General features: G+C 41.1%; 1 protein-coding gene across 1 annotated transcript in view; it reads right to left on the bottom strand.

The window, feature by feature from the left end:
- TTBK1 (tau tubulin kinase 1) overlaps positions 1–25910 on the bottom strand; it is a 107300-nt gene that overhangs the window by 30648 nt on the left and 50742 nt on the right. Inside the window, exons 7-13 of the mRNA XM_058835961.1 lie at positions 19125–19190; positions 17547–17639; positions 16738–16863; positions 11094–11248; positions 10124–10343; positions 6580–6755; positions 5379–5937 (exon numbers count right to left, since the gene is read on the bottom strand). Of these exons, the coding sequence (XP_058691944.1) occupies positions 5379–5937; positions 6580–6755; positions 10124–10343; positions 11094–11248; positions 16738–16863; positions 17547–17639; positions 19125–19190 (1395 nt within the window). The remainder of the gene's footprint in view (positions 1–5378; positions 5938–6579; positions 6756–10123; positions 10344–11093; positions 11249–16737; positions 16864–17546; positions 17640–19124; positions 19191–25910) is intronic.

The raw sequence follows: 25910 nt of genomic DNA, 5'->3' as shown, positions 1-25910 counted from the left end.
AGGACCAAGGAACTTGCTCAGGCCATAAAGAAGCAATTACAACACCTCATCAGTAAGTGCACTTTGGTATTGCTGCCTCCAGGATGAAGCTGAGCTTACAGACATGACACCTTTTTTCACTGGTGCTCTAATGCTTAAATTACTCAATCAATGGTGAAGATGCTGCCCCACTTCATCCCTTTGCAGCAATCAGGCTGGACCACCTTCCATCAGGCCTATTCTGCTCTGTTTGGACAGGATCAGTAGGACACTTTGTATGTGAAGTCCCAGGAGAACGTGATTTCGATAGAACTCAATATATTTTACAGATATAAATGGCTTCTCTTCTCATGTGGAGGGAAGACAGAGGAACTGACTTTCAAAGAATCACATCATCTACAACAGGGACCAAATGCAGACCAATGGGAATTATAGTGAGTGAGGAACAATGAGTTTTCCCCTCTGCCAATGTCCATTTCTCACCACTGAGAAATGGTCCCTCAGGTCCCCTCAGAACAGCCCACAGACAATGCTGTAGAAGGGAAAGGAAATCAAGACACACAGCATCTTTTCCCCTGCTGCCCTCTCAGGCTCAAGACACAAACAATTTTAAGCAAGTTCACTTGTGGCACTCTGCTGGCTGTATGAGAAAAGAGGCCAAAGATAGCATCAAGATGATTTAAGAGTGATTTTAACTACACAGACGAATTGGTGAGGAAAAATACACCAGTGCCTCTTCACATTGCGACTTTTCTAACAATGAACTCTAGGACTAAGCAAAATGCACTCTGAACCCTGCAGAATATATTCAAGGATAGGTAAAGCAGAGTAAATATCATCTTCTACTTTAATTTTTCACTTCTCTTGTGGCTTTTTAGATGTGACATCATTTTGACAGGCATGTTTTAGTCAGGTGTATCCCCATTTTGTACAGTGCCAACTGCACTAGCAGCAGGGGAGATTGAGAGTCAAGAAATACCTATGAGCACAGACCTGAGCATAGTCAGAAATAATTTCTAAAACTCATACATGTATGAACACTTCTAAGTCTTTTCACTGCAGAAGGCAGCAGTAAGCTGTCATCCCTGTCAAGTATCAGTGAATTTATTCAGTATACTTAAGAACTTGACAGATTTTTAAATTATATTGTGAGGTATGGGTTTAAATTATTTCCAACAGTAGCAGCAACCTTATGTCAGGATTAATAGCTAAACAGAAGTGCAGGTTCAATCTTCTCTTCCAGTCATTCTTTACCTATTTCTATAGCTTTATCTGCACACTAGCACATAAAAAAACCCCAAGTCTTATTAGGACATCCCTGAAATGCATACATTAAAGTAAACCCTTAGAGCTTTGTTAAACAGATGTTCTGAGTGGTGCACAGAGAGAAGGACTTGAACAGGACACAGTTTCTGTTCTCCTTTTATAATAGGTCTTCCCATGAGATCTGTGCTCCACTGCAGCCATTTTCTTGTCATCTGAAACTGGGATATACCTAGTATGTGAGAATATTTGGGTCAGAAACTCCCCCAGGCTATTCAGAGCCTCCTCTGTACTTGACTTTCCTCACAGCAGCATCTGATCATTCTATGCTCCCTCTTACACCCACAGTTTTAACGAGGACAGCACCATCTCTCACATTTGAGCTACAGTATCTGTCCTCCAAAAGACTGAAATATTTGAAGAAACATCTGAGTCCTAAATGAGGCAAACTCAGGGAAGTAAAGGCTGGTCAGTCTGGAAAGGAAATGGAGCAAATCCTCCTGGAAGAAGGCATTTCCAAACATATGAAGAAGAAGAAGGTGCAGTCAACATGGATATGTGACGGGGAAATCATATCTGATGAACCCGAGAGCTTTCTGCGCTGAGAGGACTGGGTGGGAGGTTGTTGATCTTGACTTTAGTAAGGTTTGTGACACTGTCTCCCATAAAATCTTCATAGACAAAACAATGAAATATAGGCTAGATAAGTAGATAGTGAATTGGACTGAAAACTGTGTGGGGTCCTGGGCATAAAATATCATGTTCAGAGAAAAAATGTCCAATCATTAATGGTGTAGCCAGGGGCTGATAATGCAGCCACTACTATTTAACAGCTTAATCAGTGACCTGGATGATGGGACAGAGTGTACCTTCTGCAGATTCACAGATGACACAATACTGGGAGAAGTGGCTGACACACCAGAAGGTTGTGCTCACATTCAGCGGTGCCAGGATAGGTGGTGAAAAGGGAAAAAGGAATTTCACTAAGTTCAACAAAGGGAAGCGGGGAGGAACAGAACATACTGTGGGCCACCTGTTTTGGAAGCAGTTTGACAGAAGAGTACCTGGAAGTCCTGGTGGCCTCTGCTGAACACAAGCCAGTAAGGTGCAAAAAGGGCCAACAGCCCCTCAGGACACATCAGGAGGGCAGCCAGCAGGCTGAAGGAGATGGTCCTTCCCCTCTGCTCAGCACTGGTGAGTCACACCTGGAGTGCAGTGCTCCAGTTCTGAGCTCCCCAGTACAAGAGACACGAGGACATGTCAGAGATAGTCCAGGGAAGGGTAACAGAAATTATAAAGGGACTAGAAGACCTTCCATTTGAGGAGAGGCTGAGAGAGAGCTGGGACTTTTTAGACTGGAGAAGCGAAGGCTCAAGGGAATTCTTAACAATATTTATAAATACCTGATGGGAAGATGGGTCCAGACTCTTCTTAGTGATGTCCAGTGAAAGTAAAAGAAGAAAGGAACAGAAATTGAAATACAGAAAACTCAATTTAAACATTTTAAAAAGTTTTTACCATAACAGTGATTGAACACTGGAACAGGTTGCCCAGAGAATTTGTAGTCTCCATCCTCAGAGATATTTTGATTGGACATTGTCCTGAGCAACCTGCTCTAGGTGATCCATCTTGGAGCAAAGGGTAGAACTAGATGATCTCTAAAGGTCCCTTCCAACCACAGGCATGCTGTGATTCTATGACAGTCCAGAAGTCACTGTCTTTCTGCCAGTTATAAGTGATGGCTCATAGACTGGAGCCAGAGAATGGATTAACAGAAGGAAGCACCAGAGCAGGGATTCCCCATTTGCTTTCAGTGAGTACGCTAATGACACCAAGGGATGATCACCAGTTTTTAGGACACCAAAATGACGTCACAAATGGGTACAACAAAGCCTATGACTTCTGTCATGGTAATTCAGCATTTAGTGAAATTTTTACCTATCTTACAGGCTCAGTTCATATTTAAAGACAAGGAAGATTCACTCACCTACACACACATGCACACACACACAACTTAATCACAGTTTTAATCAAACCCAGAGAAGCACAAGCATGAGCTACAGGAAACATCTGCCATTGCTGATGAGGCCTTCAGTATTTTCACTAGTGAAGTCCTTGGTCAACTTCTTATCATTGTCCCAGCTGTCTGTCCCTCCATATTTGCTGCAGCTAAGGAAAACAGGTTTCTACTTTCCTTTAGGCACCAAGTGCCTTTGAGTGTTAATAGCTGGTTTTGTGACAGCAAATGGAAAAATATGAGTATCACTGCACAGCTGCAGTGGTAACTGAAGGATTCAGACATCAAAAGAACAACTAAATCCCAGTCAGCTAAAGAAGTCCAGTGTTGGTCTGTATGTACAAAGCCAGGCCACAGAGTTAATAGAGGGTATTTCAGAACATAGGAACAAAAAAAAATGGTTTGCTGGAGAACAAAGGCTGCCTAATATATTAGCAGTAATCACCCCCAATCCCATTAATTTACCTTTTTTTGCCTGCTTTTTAAATATTACTGTGAAGTGATAAGAAGTCTTTGTGCTGCACCATATCCAACTCCCCCAGTCATTTCACATAGGGGTGTATGTGCTCTGGCCAAGAAGGCCTCTCCAGCCTTTTTCAGCCACACTAAATATGTCAGTGAAGTGTCCTTGCAGTTGTTTACAGCTGGTTCTTATCATGCCCATTGCATCTTGCAGATCTTGTACTGATCAACCCCCAAAGACCACAGCAAATTCAGACACATTCCAACTCTGCCAATTCTGCCTTATTCAATTTCTAAATACCTGGGGCATTCAACATATTTGCTTTATACAGCAAACACCTCTACCTAGGAACCTTGCAACTGGAATGCAGTCTCTATGAGAAGCATGTGCTGCTTCTGTTCCTCGTTCAGCAGGACAGACCCACTCGTGCCTGCTGTCAGCATTTTTATCCTTCCTGTAAATGCTGCAGCCTCATACACCTCAGCAAGGAACACCTTGCCAGGTGATTTGCAGATTTGCTTTGATTCCTTTCACATAGATTCTTGTCTCATTCATGGTTTTCTTTGTGTAGCTCTCAGGGATCCAGAGAAGAATTTGGGCAAGACCTGAACAGAAGGATGTTCTTTTAACATGCTCCAGTCCAGTGAAACTTACTTGGAGAATAAGCTCAAGAGGGAAGCAGAAACAAAATGACCATCTTCCAGACAGGAACAAACAGACTGCACAAAAGTCTGTCATAGGAGGGTATCACTGTGTACGACTCAAAACTTGCAAGTTGCCTGCTCTTTGCTGTGCTTATGGATTCCATGTGCATGAGAGATCTTCATCAACATATAAATACAAAAAGTTCTTAGGGGAACAATTTGATTGTCTCTTACACTGAACACTCTGGGACAGCCTTCTTCTTAGAAATAAAGATTAGACATGACAGGAACTCTGTGCCTAGTGTATTATATTTTTCCAGCTAATCTAATACATCACCTCCCACTAAAAAGTGAACTGCTTATAATATCAGGAGACCCCAGGAAAAAAGCAAAACTGAAAGAAAAAAAGCCCCCTACAACTATATGGAAAAAACAATAGGAAAAGAACATTTCTGTGAGTAAATACATGGTAATAGCAATGCCTCTCACTGAGGTAAGGTTGATGAGATGTATTTGCTGGCTACTCTAAGCTTTTTATTAGGTATTTAGAAGAAAGATTAATTTTAGGGAGTTATTTTATGATTTGCATTGCTGTGGGCCTGTGCAGTGCAGATGTGTGATTAGATTAGAGGGCATTCTCTTGCCATACACTCCTGATGCTGCTGAAAAACTATGTGGAGAAGATTTGCTAGCAACACCTCCATACAACTAAGCAGTTACTAACAAAACTCTGTGGGAGAGCATAAGAGTGACTAGAGATATCCAGAATCACAACTGTGCTCTCCTCTTGTCCCTGTACCAAAATGGCTAAAAGATCTTCATAACAGTGTGTCCTTAGAAGGACATCACTAGCTTTTGGGAGCACTTCTAAGGTGTTCACAACATTTGCCAGCACTGTCAGAAGAGTTTTACAAGAGCATTCATGCTTGGAATCTAAGATTTCTCCAGCACAGTTGAGGTTTCCTAAGATGATGCTATGCTAGGCAACAAGGTACAGACCCAGGGATCTTACCTGTCTCTGAGGACCAGTAGGTTCAGATTCTCGTCTCCTTTGTCGGAGAGCTGGTGCTGAATGTAAGGGGGAGTGGGCTGGACTTCCTGTCTGCTGTTCATGTCTACTGTCAGACACTGTTTGAGAAGGTCCTTCATGTCTATGGGAACTGTCCTCCTCAGTCACAGGCAGCATACCCCGACTTCGCCCATCATGAGTCTTCGGCCTCACTGCAGCATCAGCCCCCAGACGCCTTCTCTCCTCCCCATCTTCAATAGGCCTTAGTTCCTCAGGCTCCTCATCCGTGGTTCCAGACGTGCTTGGCTCAGCACCGGGGTGGAAGTCCTTCAGCTCTGTCTCTTTATCAATGATAACCCACTCCTTGCTGTCAAAGTCCTCCTCCTCTGCGAGCGGCACCGAGCGGAAAGCGTTGCTGAGGGCTTCGTGCTCCACGGACGCGGACACGTCCATCCTGCCGCTCGCCTGCCGATCAGCCTGGCCAGTATCGATGGACAGCATCTGGGCTGGCTGTGAGGAGCACACGAGCCGTGACGGAGAGCCAGGGATATCCATTCGAGACCTAGAGACACAACAAGAAGCCATTGAAAACACATCAGGTTTGTGGTTAATGACAGGGATCATAAGAGAAAAGACTTCTCACTCATTTCTTGGTACACTTCAGAAAGACAGGCTTAAACAAAAATATTTCTTTAGAACCTACAATAGCATGAAGAAGTGCTTCAGTATGACAGCCTATTCAGCATGTCTTTCCCCTGTAGACAGGATGATAACAATTTTCCCCCAATAATGCCTTTCCCCCTTGTTAAGTTCTACTGGTTCGTGAAAAAAAACAAACCCAAACCATGTTCTGATCAATGTTTCCCATTTGGCCTTCATCTGCTGCTTGCTTTGCTTCTCTGCCTATCTCAGAGGCCAGCAAATTGCTGCACAGAGTGTCAGCTGCCCAGATTTTAGGACAACTGCAGTGTGTTTTCAACAAGGAACATCCAGAAGCCTTGCAGACTCTTCTGGGGGAAGACTTCCATGTGTGAGACATCAAAATTTTTGATGAAGAAAGGGGAAGCAAAGAAGGAGGTGAACCAAAAGTTAAAGTAAATAAAATTGTGACCATTGGCTGCTGATTGAATGATTACATTGGTCTCAACAGTGAATCCTCAAGACTCTGCTAAAAGCAGCAGAAGGCTATAGAGGGTGAACAAACCTTCTTTCATGTGGATCTGCTTTTCCATCAGCCGTGGAGAGCCGCTCTGACTCAGGGCTGTTGACGCGGCGGTAGCGGAGGGAGCGCACTTGTGCGGTCGGGGACTCTGGAGGCACTCGGACAGGGGAACTGGGGCACACCCCGTTTCTCTGCTCCTCTTCCACCATGCACTGAGTCTGAAGGGGATAAACACAAAGAACTTCAAGATCTGGCCAAAGACATTGATTTCCATCCTTCACTGTTGCTCTGGACCTTCTCCCAGGATATGCTTTAGGCTGCATTTTCACAATCTACACAAGGAATGTCTGAGGGGAGGCAGGGTCCTTCTGCCCTGGCAATCAGCTGGTATTAAAATAAGGTATGGATTTAAAATAAATTCAAATACTTAAACATCTTTACAAGGCGGCCTATGCATTCCAATTACCCTGAGTGCTGATCCAAAGGAGTTCTCATGGGTTAACCTACTGCATACACAAACCCTAACTGCTTATCCAAGATGTCTAACAGCCTTGTTTGTCAACATTCATTTAAGCAGGGGCCATGCATTACACTACAATATACAAAATTTTACATCTGGTCTGACTAAGGCATCTCCTAATTACCAGAGTGTTTTGTTTTCCGTTTGTGTTTTTGTTTGCTTTAATCTCGGTCCTTTAAGCGAAGTCTTTCATGACATCCATTCAACCACAACACCTGTAAGAACTTTCTACAGAGCCAAGGTCATGCAGGGAGCTGAATATGCTCATGGACACTCTATCATTCTGTATTTCCTCTTTCATATTGCCTTATTAAATTTGATTTTTTTTAATCTAGCAACAGACAAAGGAGCAAAAGTAGGTGACCAACACAGCTGCCCTCTGCCTTCCACATTGCTGATCTTCCTTGGAAAAAAGGGGCAAAAGCAAAGAGGCAGAATGGTCCAAGGGCTACAGCAGCAGCACAGGGCTTGCATTCAACGCTGCTGTGTTGCCAGCCATGCAGCATCAGCTGCTACACACTGTCTCTGTGTGGGAATGTGTAAGGAGAGTGCTTACCCTTTCCTGCCCTACATTCCCTTGTCCTCTATTAATACCAGAAGGTCTGAACACAAGCGGCATCTCAGTAAAATGCTGCTGATACAGACAGTTGCCTTTGTGCATTCAATGCGTACATGGCAAGTCAGTCAGCGCCTATAAATTAGCAGACCTAAACCACTCAAGCTGGAGCTGGAATGCATAACTAAAGAGCCTTTGCAGCTAAGGAGAACTTAGAACTTCCAAGCATTAGAGGAAAAGCAGAATAGATTATAATTATTTAAAATGTAGTCCAGTAATGACCAGGAGAAGGTTAGAGGCAAGAGAAGGTTTAAATGAGTTTGTGAAAGGAGCAAAGTGCTGATGTAACTGTTGGGTAGCATCAACTTGGTAAGATTCAAGAGCAGAGAACTAGGGGATGGTGTGGAAGAACAGTGACAGTAAACCCTGTCCTTAACATGGAAATGAGAGGAAGTGGGACAGAAGGAGATCTGAATTGTGTGCACAGAGAACTAAGGATCATCTTAGAGAGTTATTAGGGAGAAAAAACATGGCAAGATCCGCTTATCCCCTAAATACAAAGAGCAAGACAGGGAGAGACAGTTAATTCTAAGAAGACTGGAACATGAAGGATGTGATGCTGTGAATAGCAGAAGGGTATTTAAACACACCAGTGCCCTTGTGGTTCTGATGCCTCAGATTACAAGCAGAGGTAAAGCTGTGCCCTTAGGTATCAAATCGGAAGCATCTTTTTTTCCTTCATGTGGTGACTGTTACTTAAATAAGAACTGATCCTCTCTCAGAGAACAGTCAGACTGAAGATAATAAGTCTAGCGAAGCAAAAGGACAGGCAACAGTCAAATTAAAGATAATAACCCTCAGAGAGAAAGGACTTTAGCTTTGGAGAGCTTGCTGCCCTAGGCTTTGGTGCACAGACTGCTGTGTAGCTACAGAGCCTGTCAGAGATGAAGTGCTCGCTGTCGTGTCACCTGGCTCTGCTGTGGAGCTTCTATAAACCTCTTCTGCCTTTAGCTGCTGTTATGACAGAACTTGTGAATCAGGTACCTAAGACGTGACACACAACTAGCAGCATGCAGAAAGGACTCCCCTGTGCAAAGTCTGACAAGAGCATCAAAGCACCTGGTGGTAGAAATGTAAAGAAAAACACATAGAAGTTGCTAGGATTTTTCTGTAATACTATTTTTTTTAATATATATTGTGTGAACAGTACTGTCCCTCTCTGTCAGGCTTTTCTTATTTCATATATCTTTAAATGAAAACTTTTGGGAATGCAGAGTTACCAGTGAGAGACGAAGAAGTAATATGAACTTGGTTCATAATTTGTCAGTGCCAGGGAATGTCCCTGCAAGTGCTCAATACAGATAACACATTTATCTGAATTATTTGCATTGGAGAATTTTAAATTATTAGTTATTATTAAATTATTAACATTAATTATTATTAAAGTAGATTATTTCTTGTCCATGCATAATGTTTTCTAATAAGTCTAAGGATAGTGGAGATACCTATATTGCTGAAATAAAGAATAACTTTGTACCAGTAGAGACTGAAGTGAATTCTGGTCAGACCCAGAAGACTAACAGACTTAACATGCCACTCTACAAAAGTCCATTAAAGATAGGTTTGTGATGTGAATCTGATGTGCCCTGACAACATTTTAATTCTGATGAACATTTCTCTGCTAATAGATTCTGTATGTATCTGATGACCTGCCACTAATACTAATTTACTTGAAATATGTAAATTAATCTGATTAATAAACCAACTGACAGATTCTTATACTTGACATTTATCATGGAATCAACCTTCTCTGGAGATGCCTCCAAGAAATTAGGTAACATTTAAAAGAAAGGACTGAGAAACACCTTGGAGATTATGAGGAAAATCAACTGAAGTACACATTTTATGTATGTTAAGAAAGCTTAAGATGATCTTGGAATGCAGAAATATGAGAATATTAAGTAATGGTTTCTCTCACTCTTCACAGGGGTGAAACCATTGTTAGATGCTCCTTATAGATTTTCCTACCCTTAAAAAGGAAAGCTGAAAAAAGGAAGAGAAAAATGAGTGATGATTCAAAGTACAGCAAAAAAGAGCTTATGAAGACATTTCTGATTACAATTATTTATCCAAGAGGTTAGGACACTAAAAAATTTTGGTTTATAATTTCTAAGCCCGGGACATTTCTGATATTGTATCAGCTATGCAAGGACCAGAATTCCCTTGCTTGAAGTATCAAAATCCTAGATAATGGTATGATGGTAAGAAAGATTCATTTTAGCATTACTGGCCCCCAAAATGTCACTTGCATAAAGATCTAAATTAATCCCAATGGCTTTTACTCTGTGAAAAAATTGTTCGTAACTTCCCCTTTCCACAGGAAAATTATTCAATGCTTTTTGGGCTTAGTACATAGGATGCTACATCAGTGGATCTGAGTGGCTTCTAGAAGTCTATGAAACCATGCCCCTACATCCAACAGTCACAGGAGACAAGGAAATGTTCTTTACTTTGCTGATGCTGATCCTGAGTTTGTTGCGATTCACATCTGTCTCTTCCCAAACTTCACCCTCATTGAAAGCCGTGTTTGGAGCCTGACCAAGACCTTCCACTGGCCGACCTGACAGGATGGGAGGAGCATTCTCTTGATCACTCAAATGTTCACCCTGTAGGACATCCTCAGTGTTCTCACGGAGCAGGTCCCCAGGTACCGGAGTGACATTAACCACCCTATAAAAGAGATAAGAAGAAAGGTAAAATTATCAGTATACAAAGAAGGAAGCCTATCACACTGCCCCACAGGAATTCCTTAGCAGATTTTAGGGTATTACTAAGTTGAAAATTACTAAGTTGAAAAAGGTAGTCCCAGATACGACATCCTGAAGCAGAACAGAAGGATTCCATGTAATGAAAGTTACAAAGACAGTGGGATGGATCAGTGACACTATCTTGGGACTCTTGATAGAGGCTGAAAACTTCTTCACAAGTGCCCATCACACCATATTGTGCTCTGAAGAAACCTCTCCTTTTGCATGAGCAAAGGAGGCTTACTAGGCCTTACAGTTTTTATCTTCTGTAGCATAAGGATTATTGTTACCTAATGTATCCCCTATTGATTCCTAATGGATACTCTAATGTCAGCCCCCCAAAAGCACCAAGACAGACCATTGAACCAGGCCTTATCAAGCCTTTTCTGTTTGGACTCATCTCTACCTCTCAGCATCAAATCTCTGTGTACCTTTGCAGCAGCACATGAAACACACTGTAAACAGGCTGAGGAGCTGTGCAGGAGGTGTGAGCAGTGCACCCATTCAGTTCTACTCGGCTTACTGTCCACCACCACACGCATAAATTAATATAAAAAAAGCAAGATCAAGTGGTGCCTGCCATGCTTCTCCAACTTCCCAGAATCATAATGGTCTTGAAATCCTAAAAAAAAGAAGAGCTTGTTGTCCACTGTCTGACTAGTACAACACTCACCCAAACATGGCTGCTGTTTGCCTGGTGTTCTGCTGTGGTGGAGTTGAGGTGCTAGTGGACAACAAGATGTCTGTACCAGCCTTCTCCCAGTCAAAGGCTTCATTTTCAGTGATGCCCCTTTCTTTCATGCTGTTCTCGAAAACCGACATGATTAGCTGGAATAGATTTACAAGAACAAATTCTGGTAAGTAGGTTGAGAAAGGCTCTCACCAAAAATCTGAAGTATGTGCATGAGGACCAAGTGCATCTTTCAGTCTCCAGTTTGCCTATGAAAGGTCATAAGAAATGCACGTAAAATTTATAAAATTGCAACAGTTGTTTCTCAGGTTGGTTTTGGCTTCATAAGTGAAATTTCTTCAAACCTACAAAAGAAATGCATGCACATTTTGACACTGAGTCAATAAAATCTTGCAGTTAACTTGTTACTCCAACTCTAAATCCATAACTTTAATTCAGCTTTCCTCTAGATTAGACAGCACATTATGCAGAAAAGTACATTTGATATGCAGAGTTCAAGGGCTGCCAGAAGACATAAACAGAACAGGAAAAGGCAGTCCTAGGATGCAGACTCATTGCAGTGTCTGGCTCAAATATGGCTTAGTCAGGAGCCCCATGTTGTGGTTAAAATGCACAATGTGGCCTGACACACTTGGCTGCCTAAGAAAACAAAATTCTAAAACGGGTGATACAATTTTCTTTTTAAGATGACAGGTAGAAATGCTCATGCTGATGTGCTTTATGCTTGTTGCTTTTCTAAGAACTGGTATCCTCTAGGAGAGAATAAAACTACTGTCAATAGTTCTCCATGCACCAATGCATTAGCAGAAAAATCTGATGTTCTGCTGTCAAAAGGAAACTGGATGCTGTAGGCCAACAGAGCTGTGAGGTCCTACATTTCTAATAAAATTATTTAGCTAAAAAATGCAGAACTGACAGGATTCAGCCTGTCAGTTCTCCTCTACAGGGAGACAGCATGATGGTAAATACATTCAGCTTACAGTATTGCATCAACGCTAAGTTATGAATAAAATTTAGCATGAGCAAACATCCTATTTGCAATTATATTCCACTTCTGTTTATCAGCATGATCAGAAGGACAAGAAAGCCTGCCATTTCCTACTACCTCCCACCAAACTGCAGCAAAATGCCTATCTGCAGCTTTCAGATGAACCATATTTTTCCTCCATTTTGTGACCCAGAACCCTAGAATCAGGTCCACACTCCCGTGGTAATGCTACATTTGATTAACAGAATTTCCAGAGTTGGCTGTCAGTCAGACCAAGGCACAGGAAATTCTTAGGATTGTGTTTGTTTTCTGACTGCTACTTTGGAAATTATTACTGTCAAGTATCTTTTAGAAATTAATATCCTCACAAACTCAAAGATGTCTTGCAAGAACTCCACACATTTGTAGACAGATGCCCTTATAAAAGCCATATTGGCTTCTGTTCATTAGATCATCTTCACCCATCTGTCCAGTAATCCCCGTCTTATCACAGCTTTTGATTCTTTGTGATGGACATGTCAGTATTAGGGAGAAGTATCTTCTGAAGCTATTTAAAAATTGGTAGTGCTTCTGTCACCTTCCATTCTTTTGACACTGAAGCAATCTGAAGTAAGAAGCCACATGATAAAATTAGATGTTCAGCTGCCTTATTCTAAGCATTCCTTCAAGGACCACTCAGTCAAAACAACTTTCGTTACTTTTTGCTATAACTTATTCTGTAACTCTTTGCAGGCCATTAGGGATTTTTCAGCCCTTTACTGTACTCCCTGTAGGGTCTTTTTTCATGGTTGAAGGATACAGGTGTCCTCATCTGCCATTATTCTCAAACTATTTAATGGATTTACCCAGTCTTCTCAGCTTTCTCTGAAACCTTTATACTTCTGATGAAAGGTCAAAGTTTTACAAGGAAAGAAGAAGAATGGAAAACTGCACATAACACTGCTCCTGGAAAGCCATGCAAAAAGTTACTGGATCCTGTCTAGGGATCCTCTGCCTGCAGACAGAATATTAAGAATCAGAAGAGTTTCCACAGTCACTGCAAGCCTCCCATGTTGAGTTTCCTTCTTCTGGGCAAGACAATGTGCAATTCCAACTCTGAGTATCAAAATTACTAGTGGGATAAAGAAGAGGTGCAGTACATTTCTCTATTAAAGATGCTACTGCCCATGAGGACATAAAGCTTAATTGCACATTATGTGCATGCCATGTTTTGGGCTGATGGCCCAGAGAATGAGAGAGAAGCAGCCAATGGGGCACAAATTACCTACTAAGCTGTCACGATACATCTTGTCAAATACCTTCTCCTGGCCAAGGCTCAAGAAAGGAATCACAATCAATCCTGAACTATCCCATATAAAAGGTACCAAAACAGTTATGGAATTGTCCAGGCACTCAAGCCATGAATTCTTTGGGTCTTATCTAGGAAGATGCAATCTTTCAGCAGAAGCTTTGGGCATAGCAAATTGTTCTTGCTCAAGTTTTAAACCTGCACTGTAATCTACAACACAGTATTTAAGAATAAATATCAGGCACACCTCTTCAGTGGCAGGGGTCCCCTTTTGATAAGGGAATGTTCCTGATTTGTGTTTGTAAGTCCTACAAGAAATTCTAGGGGGGAAACAGTAGGACTATGATGGAAGAGATCTAATAATTTGGTGTTTTCAACTGGAATAGATTTTATTCCCAATAGCTGGTGTAGTGCTGTGTTTTGCATTTAGGATGAGAACAGTGTTGATAACACGCTGATGTTTTGGCTTTTGCTCAGTTGTGTCTACTTTCATTCAAGGACTTTTCAGTGTCCCATGCTCTGCTGGTGGGGAGCTGCACCAGAAGCTGAGAGGGAGCACAGCTGGGACAGCTGACCCAAACTGGTCAAAGGGATATTCCACATCATAGAGTGTCATGCCCAGTATATAAACTGGGGAAGTTGGCTGGAAAGGACCAATTGCTGCCTGGGGACTGGCTGGGCATCGGCAATTGTATTTTGCAACACTTGCTTTTCTTGGGTTTTATTTTTATATATATATATTTTTTTTTCCCCTTAATTACAATTATGATTATTATATTCTACTTGTTTCAATTATTGCGTGGTTCTTTTCTGAACCTGTGTGGCTTTTTCTTTTACCGCCACACTTGGTCACCGTGAGAAAACTCAAACCAGCACTGGTTGTTCCCAGGGAGTCTTTCCCAATTGCTCTGTCAATATTTTGTATTGACTGAATCTAAAGGAAGAGGTCCATATAGGAAACTTACCTTCCCACGCCTGCTCAGGATGTGTACGGGACAGCCATTCTCTTATATAACAACAGCTAATGTGATCATTTTTTCTTGAGTGAAATGCAATACACAATGCCCTAGCTTAGGGAATAGTATGGATTCCCAGGCAAAGGCACTTAAATTTCTGTAATATTCCAGGAGCAAAGATCACTATTTCTTTTCTGATACTCATTGCAAAAAGATCTTTGGGGAGGGAAACCAGCCATCTCCCCAACCATACCTGAAACTACTCTACCAGCTGGACTATATGCAAGTGTAGTATGCAAAAGTATGCAAAATATTTTCTACTACACCCTATCTGCACTTTTCCAGGGAAGAGGCATGCCTCTTGCTGTCAAATGAGTCAGAAGACCCCAAAATGCTGCTCTAACACCCACATCCTCCTGCTGTGAAAGTGCTGAAAGTTTGATCCTAACCATGAAACTAAACTGACAGCGATCCATTAAAGGGACAGATCTGACATCTGAGGCCATGAGCCCAAGAAGTACAAAAACACAGGGTATAAGATCCATCACCTGACAGCTCAAGTCTTTTGTTCTACAGTCATTTTCCTGTCCTCTTCTTAGGTAAACTTGTGTCATCCATCAGAGAGTAGTGATCTCTGGTCACCCTTAGTCTCAGGTTACAGTCTGGCATGTCTCTCTCAGGGGCTTGTGTAAAATTGCCACGTGGCATGACATGTGCTTAGGAGAATCTAAAATTTCAAATTCAATTAAGATTTTTAAATAAACCATGGCTTTACATATTAGTAAACACACTTTCCCAACTTCCTTTCTTTCTCTGTGGGTCTGATACTGCTGACAAATTCAAATGGCCTCTGGTATAGTTTTTAATATTTCAGGGTAATATATCCAGATAAATCAACATAAAGACATCTCTGAAGCTGAGATGCCTGGAGAATTTGCTGGAATAGGTCTCCAAGTCAAGCTAGAAGAGTCAGTGTTAGGTGGCAAGCTGCACATGCCAGACTTTTGTGGGGAGTTCCCTTCAGGAGACTTCTTGCCCAAGCTGTACCTGCAAGAAGCTGAAGTCAATAAGGCAATTCACAGCTTCAGTCAAATGTCCTACTGTGAAAGAGCTGTTTGTGATTTGTACTGCTTGAATTCTGTCTGGAAACATCTTCCATTTCAGTCTCAAGGGTGGCTTTTTGGTACCATTAGGACACATTTTAAATTGGAATAGAATATAGGAGCATGTAGGTTCAAAAGCAGCTTTGGAAATCTCTAATCCAACCATCTGCTCAAAGCAGAGCTAATTAAAAGGCAGATCATATTTGTCATCCAGCCAATCTTTGGAAAGCCCCAAGGATGGAAATTCCATATATTTTCTAAGTACCTGTTTGATATATAAGAATCCACACTCAGAATTTTCCATCCCCCCTGGATTTAGTCACAATTTCCCCTGCTGCCTCTATTCTCCCCACAACTGTCCTTGAGGCAGTGAAAGACAGCAATCAGACCCCCTCTTTCACTTCTCTACTCCAAGACAATAAAAATTCCAGCTTCCTCTGCATCTCATCAATACGCTTCCATCCCTCTATAGCTCTCCATCTTAGTGGCAAATATTATTTTTCCACTGCACTATCCAGAAAGTATTTGCCTTTTATTTTCCTTTTAATTTTTAAAAAAATTGTGGTTGCTATGTTACAACATGTACATAGCTAAACCACAAAGACACTGTTGGAGAGAGTTTGTTGGAAGATCCTCCTACCACTTTCCCACTCATTTGATGCACTATCAACAGGAGCAGGCACTCAGATAAGACTGCACAGATCTGCTTTTAAAATGTTGTTTCCATCACTCTGTGTTTAATGTACAGAGGAAACTACTGTGATGAAAAAAAAAGCAACACAGAATCAAGTTGCTTCAGTTCTGTTGTGTTAGTCTAAGTTACTCACATATAGGCTGATAGCAAACACTGAATGGGAGGAAAAACCCTATGTTAGATGAATATTAAGAAAGAGATAATAATGACCAAGGCCTATATGAGTCTGCAAGAAATCGAAGGGGTTAGTGTGCACAGTTGAACTGTCAGTATAGGCTCTTAGACCTCGGTATGCTGTGCCAAAATTCTGTCACATTTGGAGCACCTCAAAATTTTTGTGTCTTAATGAAAGCTAGAAATACTGTGTTGTTTGGGAGGAACTATCTGGTGTGGAGTCCAGGATTATTTTGGACAGACGGTGGAAGAAGATGAAGAAACTTTGGAGGTTTTGAAGAACTGTATAGTCCAGACTGTTTCTCCTAGTACTAGGAAAGGTATTCCTCAGCCAGATATAAACACATTCATGGAAATGTTAAAAAACCTAAATGCCAATCTAGAGTGCCATGTATCACACTGGTAACAAATACAGGCTCCCACCTGATAGTCAGGCTTGGTGAAGTAGTCTAGGCTTGCAATGTGATCCAGGAAAAGGTGGAACTCTGAAGGCATGTGTTTTAGCAGCATTCTGTGTTCATACTTTTCTTTTATCATGCCAACCTGCTCCTGGAAAAAAAGTAAAACAAACAAACAAAAAATTTTCAGAGCCAAGTATCTCTTCCATTGTTTCACATTTACAAAGACTTATCATTCCTGGAACACAGACTCTTCCTAGACCCAGCACAGTGTCTACACGCTTCTTATGTTTGCTGTCCAAGTCACAAGGAGGTTGAGCACTACAGGCAGAGGTCAAAGGGGAATCTTGAGTCAGAAGCTTGCTGCACAGGCAACCTACTTATTTCCAGGGATTTTATTCTTTATCACAAAGTATTTCCAAGATAACATGAACACTTATCTTTATTCTGTTTAACTTTCTGATTTCAAATCCCATTTGGCTTGTTTGACACAGCAAGGTGTTACCCTTCTGCTTTCTAAAGGCTCTTTTTATTGGCCAAAAGGACAGCTCAGTCTTTCCACTTGTACTGCTTACTTTGCAAGAAAAAAGTAAAAGCCACTTGATCAATTATGATTAAAAATGTGCATAAAAATGTCTAATTACTCCAAATAAGAGAAGCCCACCCTGTGTATCAGAACACACAAAAGCAGGTTAGCATCTTGCAGCAAGATCTGATCAAAAGGAGACTCTGGCTTGACTCCAGAAAAAAAGCTGCACTGAGCTGCAGAAGGAATAATAAAGAGTCATAATAATTAAAATGTAGCATCCTCTCTTAAGACACCAGTTTTCCTACCTTATCTTTGATCTTTCTCCATGGAAGCTGACCAACGGCAAACTCCACCAACATGTAAAAGAGGGACCACAGATCATCATGTCTACCCATCTCCTGGAGAAAAGAGAGACCAAGACTGAGGAGCTAAGTTCCACATTGCTGAGGGGTCCAGGTGTACTCTCCAGATGAACTACCTCATTTTAAAGAGCAGGAAGAGAAACCATACTTCCCAGTCAATGATTAAAGAAGCCAAATTACAGGCTAAAGATACATATTTACTAATGGGACATGGAATAACCTAAATTAAGAAAAACCCCAATCTTTATATAGAACACATTTTTTATTAATATTTTTAAGCCTAAATATAGTTCAAATTTGCTCAAGGGTTTTTGCAAAAGACTCACCATCATGCACTACAACAATTTACAGATTTATAACATTTCCACATACAACTCTCCTCCTGGGTTAGTGAATGGGAAATGGAAACATGGGCATAAAGGCTGAAATTGTCAAAGCACATGAATTCATTTTCGGTGCTCAACTCCCAATGTCTAGGATATGATTTCTCAAAATAGCCTGCATTATACAGCAATTTTTGTGTCTAAATATACATTCAGCTGATGCCAGTTACAGCTGGGCCTATTCAGCTGTTGCAAAAATTATATCTCAGGTTTCTCTGTGTCTCTCAAGAAACAGAAAGAATGGCACGATGGCATTCAGCTGCCCTCCCCACACCACACTTTCCACCTTTTGTAGACAATAATTTCCTCCTTCCCTAAAAAAACTTGACATTTCTTCATATGTCACAGGTAATCCTACAATCTCATCCCAAGTAAGGCCAGAAATCTGGAGGTAATGCAGGAGGGCTGATAGTTTCCATCTGGCAGGCACTTAGCAGCAGAAATGCAGAACTCAGAACCACAGAAGATGCTGAGTTGGAAGTGACCCATCAGGATCGTCGAGTCCAACTCCTGGGCCTGTGCAGGACACCCTAAGAATCATACCCTGTGCCTGAGAGTATTGTCCAAACTTACTGTTTACTCTTTCCTGGAACACTACTAAAATAAGAGAGAGGAGTGTTTTAAGAAGAATGTTATATGAGCCTTCTAGAAGCATTTACAATGAAACAGGCCAGACACTATGTAAATAATGGTTCTTTCCAGGAAAAAAACCCCTAGCTTTCACCAAGTGGCTCTTCTCCTGATGGCATGATGTTGATATTAAAAATTACAAATGAAGAATGGATTTGGGGGCCTGGAACTCAGTAATTCCTGGCCAAGTTTTGCTAGAATCTAGCAGAAAGCAGCCTGGCACTTAACCATATTTCCCCTTCAGTGTGGCTTACTTTTGCCCTTAAAAAGTGTCTGGTAATGCAATAATTAAAATTGTAAAGTCTGCCAACTAGAGAGGACTCTACAACTGAAGCATAATTTTGATTTTACAGTGAAAAGCCTTAACTACCTAATGGAAATCTTCTGATATACTAACTTCTGTAGATAACAAACCAGAACTCACACCTCTTGCTCCTTTGCTCCTGGAAACAGGTTTCTGAGGGGGAATTATCTCACTGGTAACTCCTTAAAACTCCAAAATACTCACCCTGTTTTTGTGTGCATTCACGGAGGCATAGCGGACGGTTCCTCGGAAACCAGCAACGTTGCGAGGCTGGAGGGAGACAACAGAAGTATCTCAGAAACAGAGTGGATGACTGAATCCCCTGTGCAGCCAACTTCTGAGAACTTCTTGTCTAAACTGCTATTTTGTATGCACCCAAGGAATAGAAGGTTCTTACTGCCTTCTTGTGCTTTAGCAGCTACACAAAGAACATCCTCCGATTTTGCATTTCTAGGACAGCTCACTCTACAGAGAAGGCAAGGTGGTTACAGTGCTATGTTAGAAAAGAAGTAGTCCAGGCATAGAGATAAGAACATTAATCAAGATTAGATTTTCCTTTTTAAACTCCAGGTCAAGGGAAAAGCTAGTAAAGAAGTGCAAATCTGAGTCATGACTAATGTGAGCCAAGTAAAGCCTGAAGGAGGCCTGGTCAGAATGGAAATGGGGATCACCTCCTCCGACAGATGACCACAAACGTTTGCTGACACTGCTGCTCAGCACCTTCTGTAAGACTTCAACAAATTATGAACCTCCAACTTTCAGAGTTCTTGCTTTTTTCCAGATTCTTCCCAGTATATCCTATCTTTATTTTTCTCTTTCCCTTTCCCTGATTCTCCTTTTCATGTCTTTGGGAATTAAAGGCTTGATATAGTGGGTGTGGAAAGGCAGTCCTCCTGTGACTTATTTGTCCCATCTGGAGGCTTTCTCTGCTTTGGGGGCTGAGCAACTGTTCCAACTCTTTCTACTGCTGCCTCCACAAGAACATTAGACCATGTGAGTTCACTTAATGCAGATGTCATTCTGAAAAAACTTGCATTTAAATAATGACATCCACCAAATTCTCTCAGTTGAACTAGAAGCACCAGAGTTAACGAGACTTAACAGCAGTGCTTTCAAAATTCTTGTGGTAAACCAGGTTCAGGCCCAGATTTCTTCCATCATAAGGCTAAGCTTGGGAAAAGAACTAAACATGTTCAAAATAAAGATCGTATTCCAGAAGAAAACCGAGCATATTAATAACAAATTAATAGAGTAACTTGTCCCACAGAGGTCAGTGGATTCAGGTTTGTTCTTTAAGCTGTGCCTGTACTTTCAGAACTAGGCCTAAAACTCTGTACTTTCATTCTAGGGCACCCTTCTGTCACTTTAAATATGTACAATTCAGTTGCTTCCTCTTGAGTACAGGGAAGTTACTCTGAATTTTGATATTCTCAGAAAGAATAAAATTTCAAATTTTTTTTAACAAGTTCACCAACACCATGTAACATATCCACACCTGTATGGTGTGCAATGCAGCTCTTAAGTTATAATGATTGTAAGCAAAAAAAAGCTGCAAGTCTATCTTACAACTCTTTCATGCTAATTAAATACTTCCCAAAGAGAACCCACATATATATCCCCTGCACTTAATCTAGCATTTTGCAGTACACCAGCTTGAGCTATTATTTAGCAGCAGGTAAGAGTAGATATTATATTTGTGATCATGTACCTCATTGCTTTCAGAACTATGCAATTCAGGATTCCCACTGACAAACGACTACAAAATATTTTTCAGAATTCCAGAGAATTCACTGATATGAGTTCCTGAAAAGCAGAATACTGGCCACTGGAATACAGCCATCAACATAAATTTGCTCTACACATTCAAGAGAAAGAAGACATTCCTCTTTTCCATTATGAATGGAGGATAGTGTGTTTGGATACTTTTCATGAGCCATAAGGGTGTATTATGAACAATTCTAACATGTAACCTGTAATGTTTTCAGAACAAAAGTTATTCAGTTTTTGCAGTCCATGCAAGTACTGAAACAAGTACCAAGTGTGCTGGCTTCAGTATGTCAGCAATGTCTCTAAAAATTGTTTTAGATCAATACCTACTATTTTTGGCAGACAGGCTATCTGTGCAGTCTTTAGACTTCAGAACTTAGATCTGTTCTGAAACCCATGCCAGGCAGTTTGCAAGCATTGGTTGCTAACCTCTTCTCTCTCAGAAGCAAAGTAAAGCCTAGCTTTTGGTGCAGGCCTTTAACCATGCACCTGTCCCACAGCCAACAAGACCGGCTGCTCCTGAATAGTCCCACACCTGAACCCAGAGGGTCCAACCTCCACTCCTCTCTCTCATGGGACCTCAGGGAAGGGAAACTACTACACCTGAGCAAGACTCTTCAATTGCTTTGACAGGACCTTTAGAGTCCTTTGAACAAAACAGGCAGATGCTAACTGTGTAATAGTGTCTTTTGCCCATAAAGGTTGTACCTCTTTTACCCATATTTTCCTGCCCTGCCAGTCACAAGGAATTGGTCACTGCAATCAAGTATTTCCCAGGCTGTGGAGATACCTTGTTTTCCATCCACATAGCTCCTCCCTGAGCATTTGCTGTAGTACATGCTGCCGACCCAACTATTACTGACTTCTCTTCTGAATTCATAAACATTAGTTTTCCAGATGATTTCTTTACACATTTAATTTCTTCCAGTTAATAAACTTCATCCCACCACTGCACTGGCCAGCAGTGGAAAAAAGCCTGACTAAAGCATCCTTGTAGTCCAGACCAGTCCACAGTTGACACGGAATTGAAATTGCAACAGTTAAGAGCTTCAGACTATGGAGTCATATATAATCCAACTGATTTGAGTCACCAAAATGATGAATATATAATAAGCTATCAAGTTGAAACACAATTTTAAACCATAGATGATTTTTTTTACACATCAGTATTATTACAAAAAATGTTATATAGTTTCACTGATATTGTGTCTACCACAAAGCTAAAGTACTTTACTACACAGTGCTGCATTGTGTTAGAAGTTTGGTTTAAAATGAGTTTCAGCTTGGGAGAATGTGTTAGATCACTACCACAGAGCAAAACCTATAGTCTATGTTCTTCTCACTGCATTAGCATACCTCCCAGGCAGAGACAGAACTAGGTAACAAAATCCTGTATGAAGTGGATGCATTTTCCAAACTGTGCTCTTATACACCCATCATTCTCCAGCTCAAACACTCAGGATCATTTGTATTTCAAGTGCCAACAGTGTCTCCCTCATGATTCACATGAAGTCTGTCTTTCCTGCACGCTCTTCTTTTAATTGAGGAGTGCTCATATTTCCTCGTTAATGTGAATCCCTGTTCCTCACACCATGTTCATTCATAGAGATTAAAATTATTCCTTTTGTCTCACTGGCAAAAGGAAACTGGATATTTTGTATGTCCCAGCTTCCAGCTGCCTTCCTAAAAACTTGTATTTGGATGCCAGTATTTTCCTCCTGCTGTTTCTTGTGACTGTGGTAGTCTTATGACCATGACCATTGGTTCCTCCCCAGATTTCTGGAAGCCTGTGCAGACACCTCATGAGATTCACCACCTTTTCCCCTGGCAGGCATGCTGTCACCTAGGATATTAACCTATCTCTCCTGGAAAAGGACTTTCAGCAGTAAGAACGTGAAAAAAACAAAAAAGCACAGTTTGAAGAGAAGGTGGTAATGAGTGAGGAGACGCCACAGATCATAGAAAGCATTTGAGAAGTATCCTTGATAGAAATGACTTGTTGGAAAGGTTGTGGTAAGAAGGAAAAGTGAAAGAAAGCTTTAACTGAACTAAAAGGAAGTATTCCTGTGACCTCTCTGAACCTTCTGCTTCTTCAGGCAGGTTCATGAGAGAGATGTAGGGATATGCCTCTCCACCTCTTCTGGTGGGGACAAAATCCACACCTCTTATATGTGTTTTGACTTTTTAATCTAAACAGCAGAATTTTGTAGAATCATTAATAACTGCATCATATTTTATGTCCATGGGGAGTCAGAAATGAATAGAAGAAGCTGGAGACAGAAAAGTAAGATGAGAAAACTCCCCTCCCCTTGCCTCTGAAACCACAGAATTGACAAAATCAGTCTGGCACCACCCAAATATCTGCCAGCCCCTTAGGCAGAATCCCAAGTGTTCTAGGCCTTTGATTCACATTTAGGTAGCTGTCGTGATCCTGCTGAAAAACAAACAGATCATGAGGGAAAAAAGAAAACCAGGTGTAATTTGGACTTCCATATATAACAAAAGCACAAACCAAAATGAAAACCCAGAAGCATGGTGATGGCTCACTCACAACTCATAGCAGAGATGGTTACGAGCAGCGGATGGGAAGCCAACGCATCAAACACAGCCTCAAAAGAAGAGCCCAAAAGAACTGTAAAACAGAGAAAAACCCAAAGAAAAACATGATAAAAAAAACAACAAAATGAGAAAAAAATTGAACAGAAATGAATTAAAAAACATTCAATATTGTATCCCAACAGAAACCTATGTCTTGTTTAGCTGTTGCCATCTCCCTTCACCCTTCCCAGGGCTGTTGGCCCATCCTGTGCTTTCATTTAGACACAAAAGACACGAAGCCTTGCGTGAGCCTGTGTGATTTGTGAGTGTTCTGTAAGTGGTGAGAGGGGGCCCTCTAGGGAGAACCTTTCCTGGCCTGCATATCACACCTAATAACTGCAAAAACAAAGCTGAGAGCAGCCATGCAGACAGCCTTACCTTAGGTCACCTGTACACTTCTACTGTGATTTTCCTTCCTACAATTATATGATGTGTACACCTCCCTTCCTCCCCTAACCAAACTGATCTAAGAGCTCACAAGGGGATTTGCTCCCTCATCTCTTGCCCTTTTCACCCAGATCAAGTTCTAACATTAGCATGTAAGTTTCTAACAATCAACAGCAATGTCCCCTTTCCTATTTGAATTGTTATGGGTTCTCACCCAAGATACTTGCTTTTTTTCTGCTACCACTTGCTTTCTCACAATCAATCTCCATACAAACAGTGGCTTGCCAAATCTACAGGTCTCACAGCTTCCAACTTCAGGCATGTTTCCCTTTCCCTGGTGACTGCTGCCGTGCTCCACTGTCTGTGGGGGGATACAGTTTGGTGGTTTGGGAGACAGCAGGATGAAACTCAGTGCTGCGTTTAGGTCACATGAGCAGTCATTGTATCTGTGAATGGCACAGTAGAGAAATCTGAGGGACATCCTCATCAGAGGCAAGAATTAATATTATAATATATTATATGACCTTAAAACTCAATTCAGTGACCTGAGGAAATCCTTGACTGAGGGATACTTATTCCAATAGAAATCAAGTAATCAAAAGCAATCCACACAATGGAGCTTCTTATTTGAGTCTCACTATTCTGCTTTCCTAAAAATGTGCAAATCCTAAGAATTCCATAAATTTTGCATGAAATTTAGTTTTAAGAAAGCTATTTAAGTCTCCTGCTATTCTTTCCAAATCAAAAGACACAAAGCAGTTGAGTTAAAATGCCATCGTTGCTACTTTAGGAGAGTCCAAAACTTCCAATGAATTTAACATCATTAAAGACCAAGGTATTTCGTCATTCTAAATAGCATGCATCACATGATTCCTGCACCTGAACTTGTGCTGAAGATGAGAATGTCTTTCTCACAGTAAAAACAAAGAATGAATATTTTTTTTTTTAGTCAAAAGCTTATTTCAGTTGTAATCCTATTATTCAGCTATCATGATTTTAACAAGAGGGCTTTGGCCTCAGAGCTGCACTTGTTTCTAACATGCAAGGTCCCATAAGGCAACAAACAGCACACAGAATATCCCCACAGAAAGAATAGAGTAAGAAAGGTAAGTTTTCATCTACTGAAACAAACCAAGGGAACTATTGAAATGGAAATGTTTTGGAGTCACATCTCCTTTGGGATTTAGAGCTCAAAATGCTTTCCTGGAACCAGATGGAGATGATGATTATTTTCTATCAAAAGGAAGAAGACAAAAGGCAGTTGTGACAATCACTGAGATGCAGCACACTGAAGTTCAAACCTCCCCACCCTCTGAACAGACATGAAAACCACACCTCCCTTCTTTCAGAGTACACTCTTGTCCCTAAGCCACAGGGTGCTTTGAGATGCAAGTTTAAGAAAATACAGGTTGGAAAGGATACTTCTTGCTCGGAATACATGAATAATTATTACCAAGAGGGACGAAGGGTATGACCTGGCAGCAAATGCACTTACCTGACTGAGGGGAGATCTGACCTGCAATCCAACTTGAATCCAACATTCACTTGCCTAGGGAGCAAAGGCTCTGTTCCCTCATCACCAGCCACAGTAAGAGTTTTATATTACTCCCTCCGTTTTCCAGCGGGAAGAATAATCAGAGCTTCAAGTGGAATAGCATCAACCAGAAGGAATGACACATTTAGATGTAATGTATACCCCCCTGCAGCTTGGTAGTAAAAGCACTCAGAGATGGAAAATGGAATCTCAGTCCCCTGCAGGTATACATAAAATCTGAGCCTGAATTTCCTTCCTTTTCCTTCACCCCTTTAGCAGCTGCTGTGTAAAATAAAACCAACAACAACCTGGTGTAGATTATCTGAGGTCACCCTCATTGACCCCAGGCTTTACAGTGAGGAAAGCAGAGAAACAGCCACATGTAGCAAGATACCAGATTCCCTGCCTGCTAAGAGAGTTTCAAATTCATCACCTAGTCTGCTTTTCATATATTTAATTTCAACAGCCTTGGATTTCTGTAACTGTGATGTTCTAAATCAGAACATAATATCCCTTCTCAAGTCCAATTTGCTACTCCAGCAATGAAAGTAACAATGAGAACCTTAATGTAATTTTCATGGTGATTTGTTTTATAACTAACCCATTCCCGGTGAAATTGCATTTATACTAAATATACTAAATGTGCAATGGTTTTAATACCTAGGTCCATTCTTTTTCCTTTTCCTCATCTCTGAACAAATGTG

The sequence above is a fragment of the Poecile atricapillus genome, chromosome 3 (genome assembly GCF_030490865.1).
Source record: "Poecile atricapillus isolate bPoeAtr1 chromosome 3, bPoeAtr1.hap1, whole genome shotgun sequence".
Lineage (NCBI taxonomy): Eukaryota > Metazoa > Chordata > Aves > Passeriformes > Paridae > Poecile > Poecile atricapillus.
The sequence above is the reverse complement of the archived record's forward strand: the minus strand, read 5'-3'. Positions and strand labels throughout refer to the sequence as shown.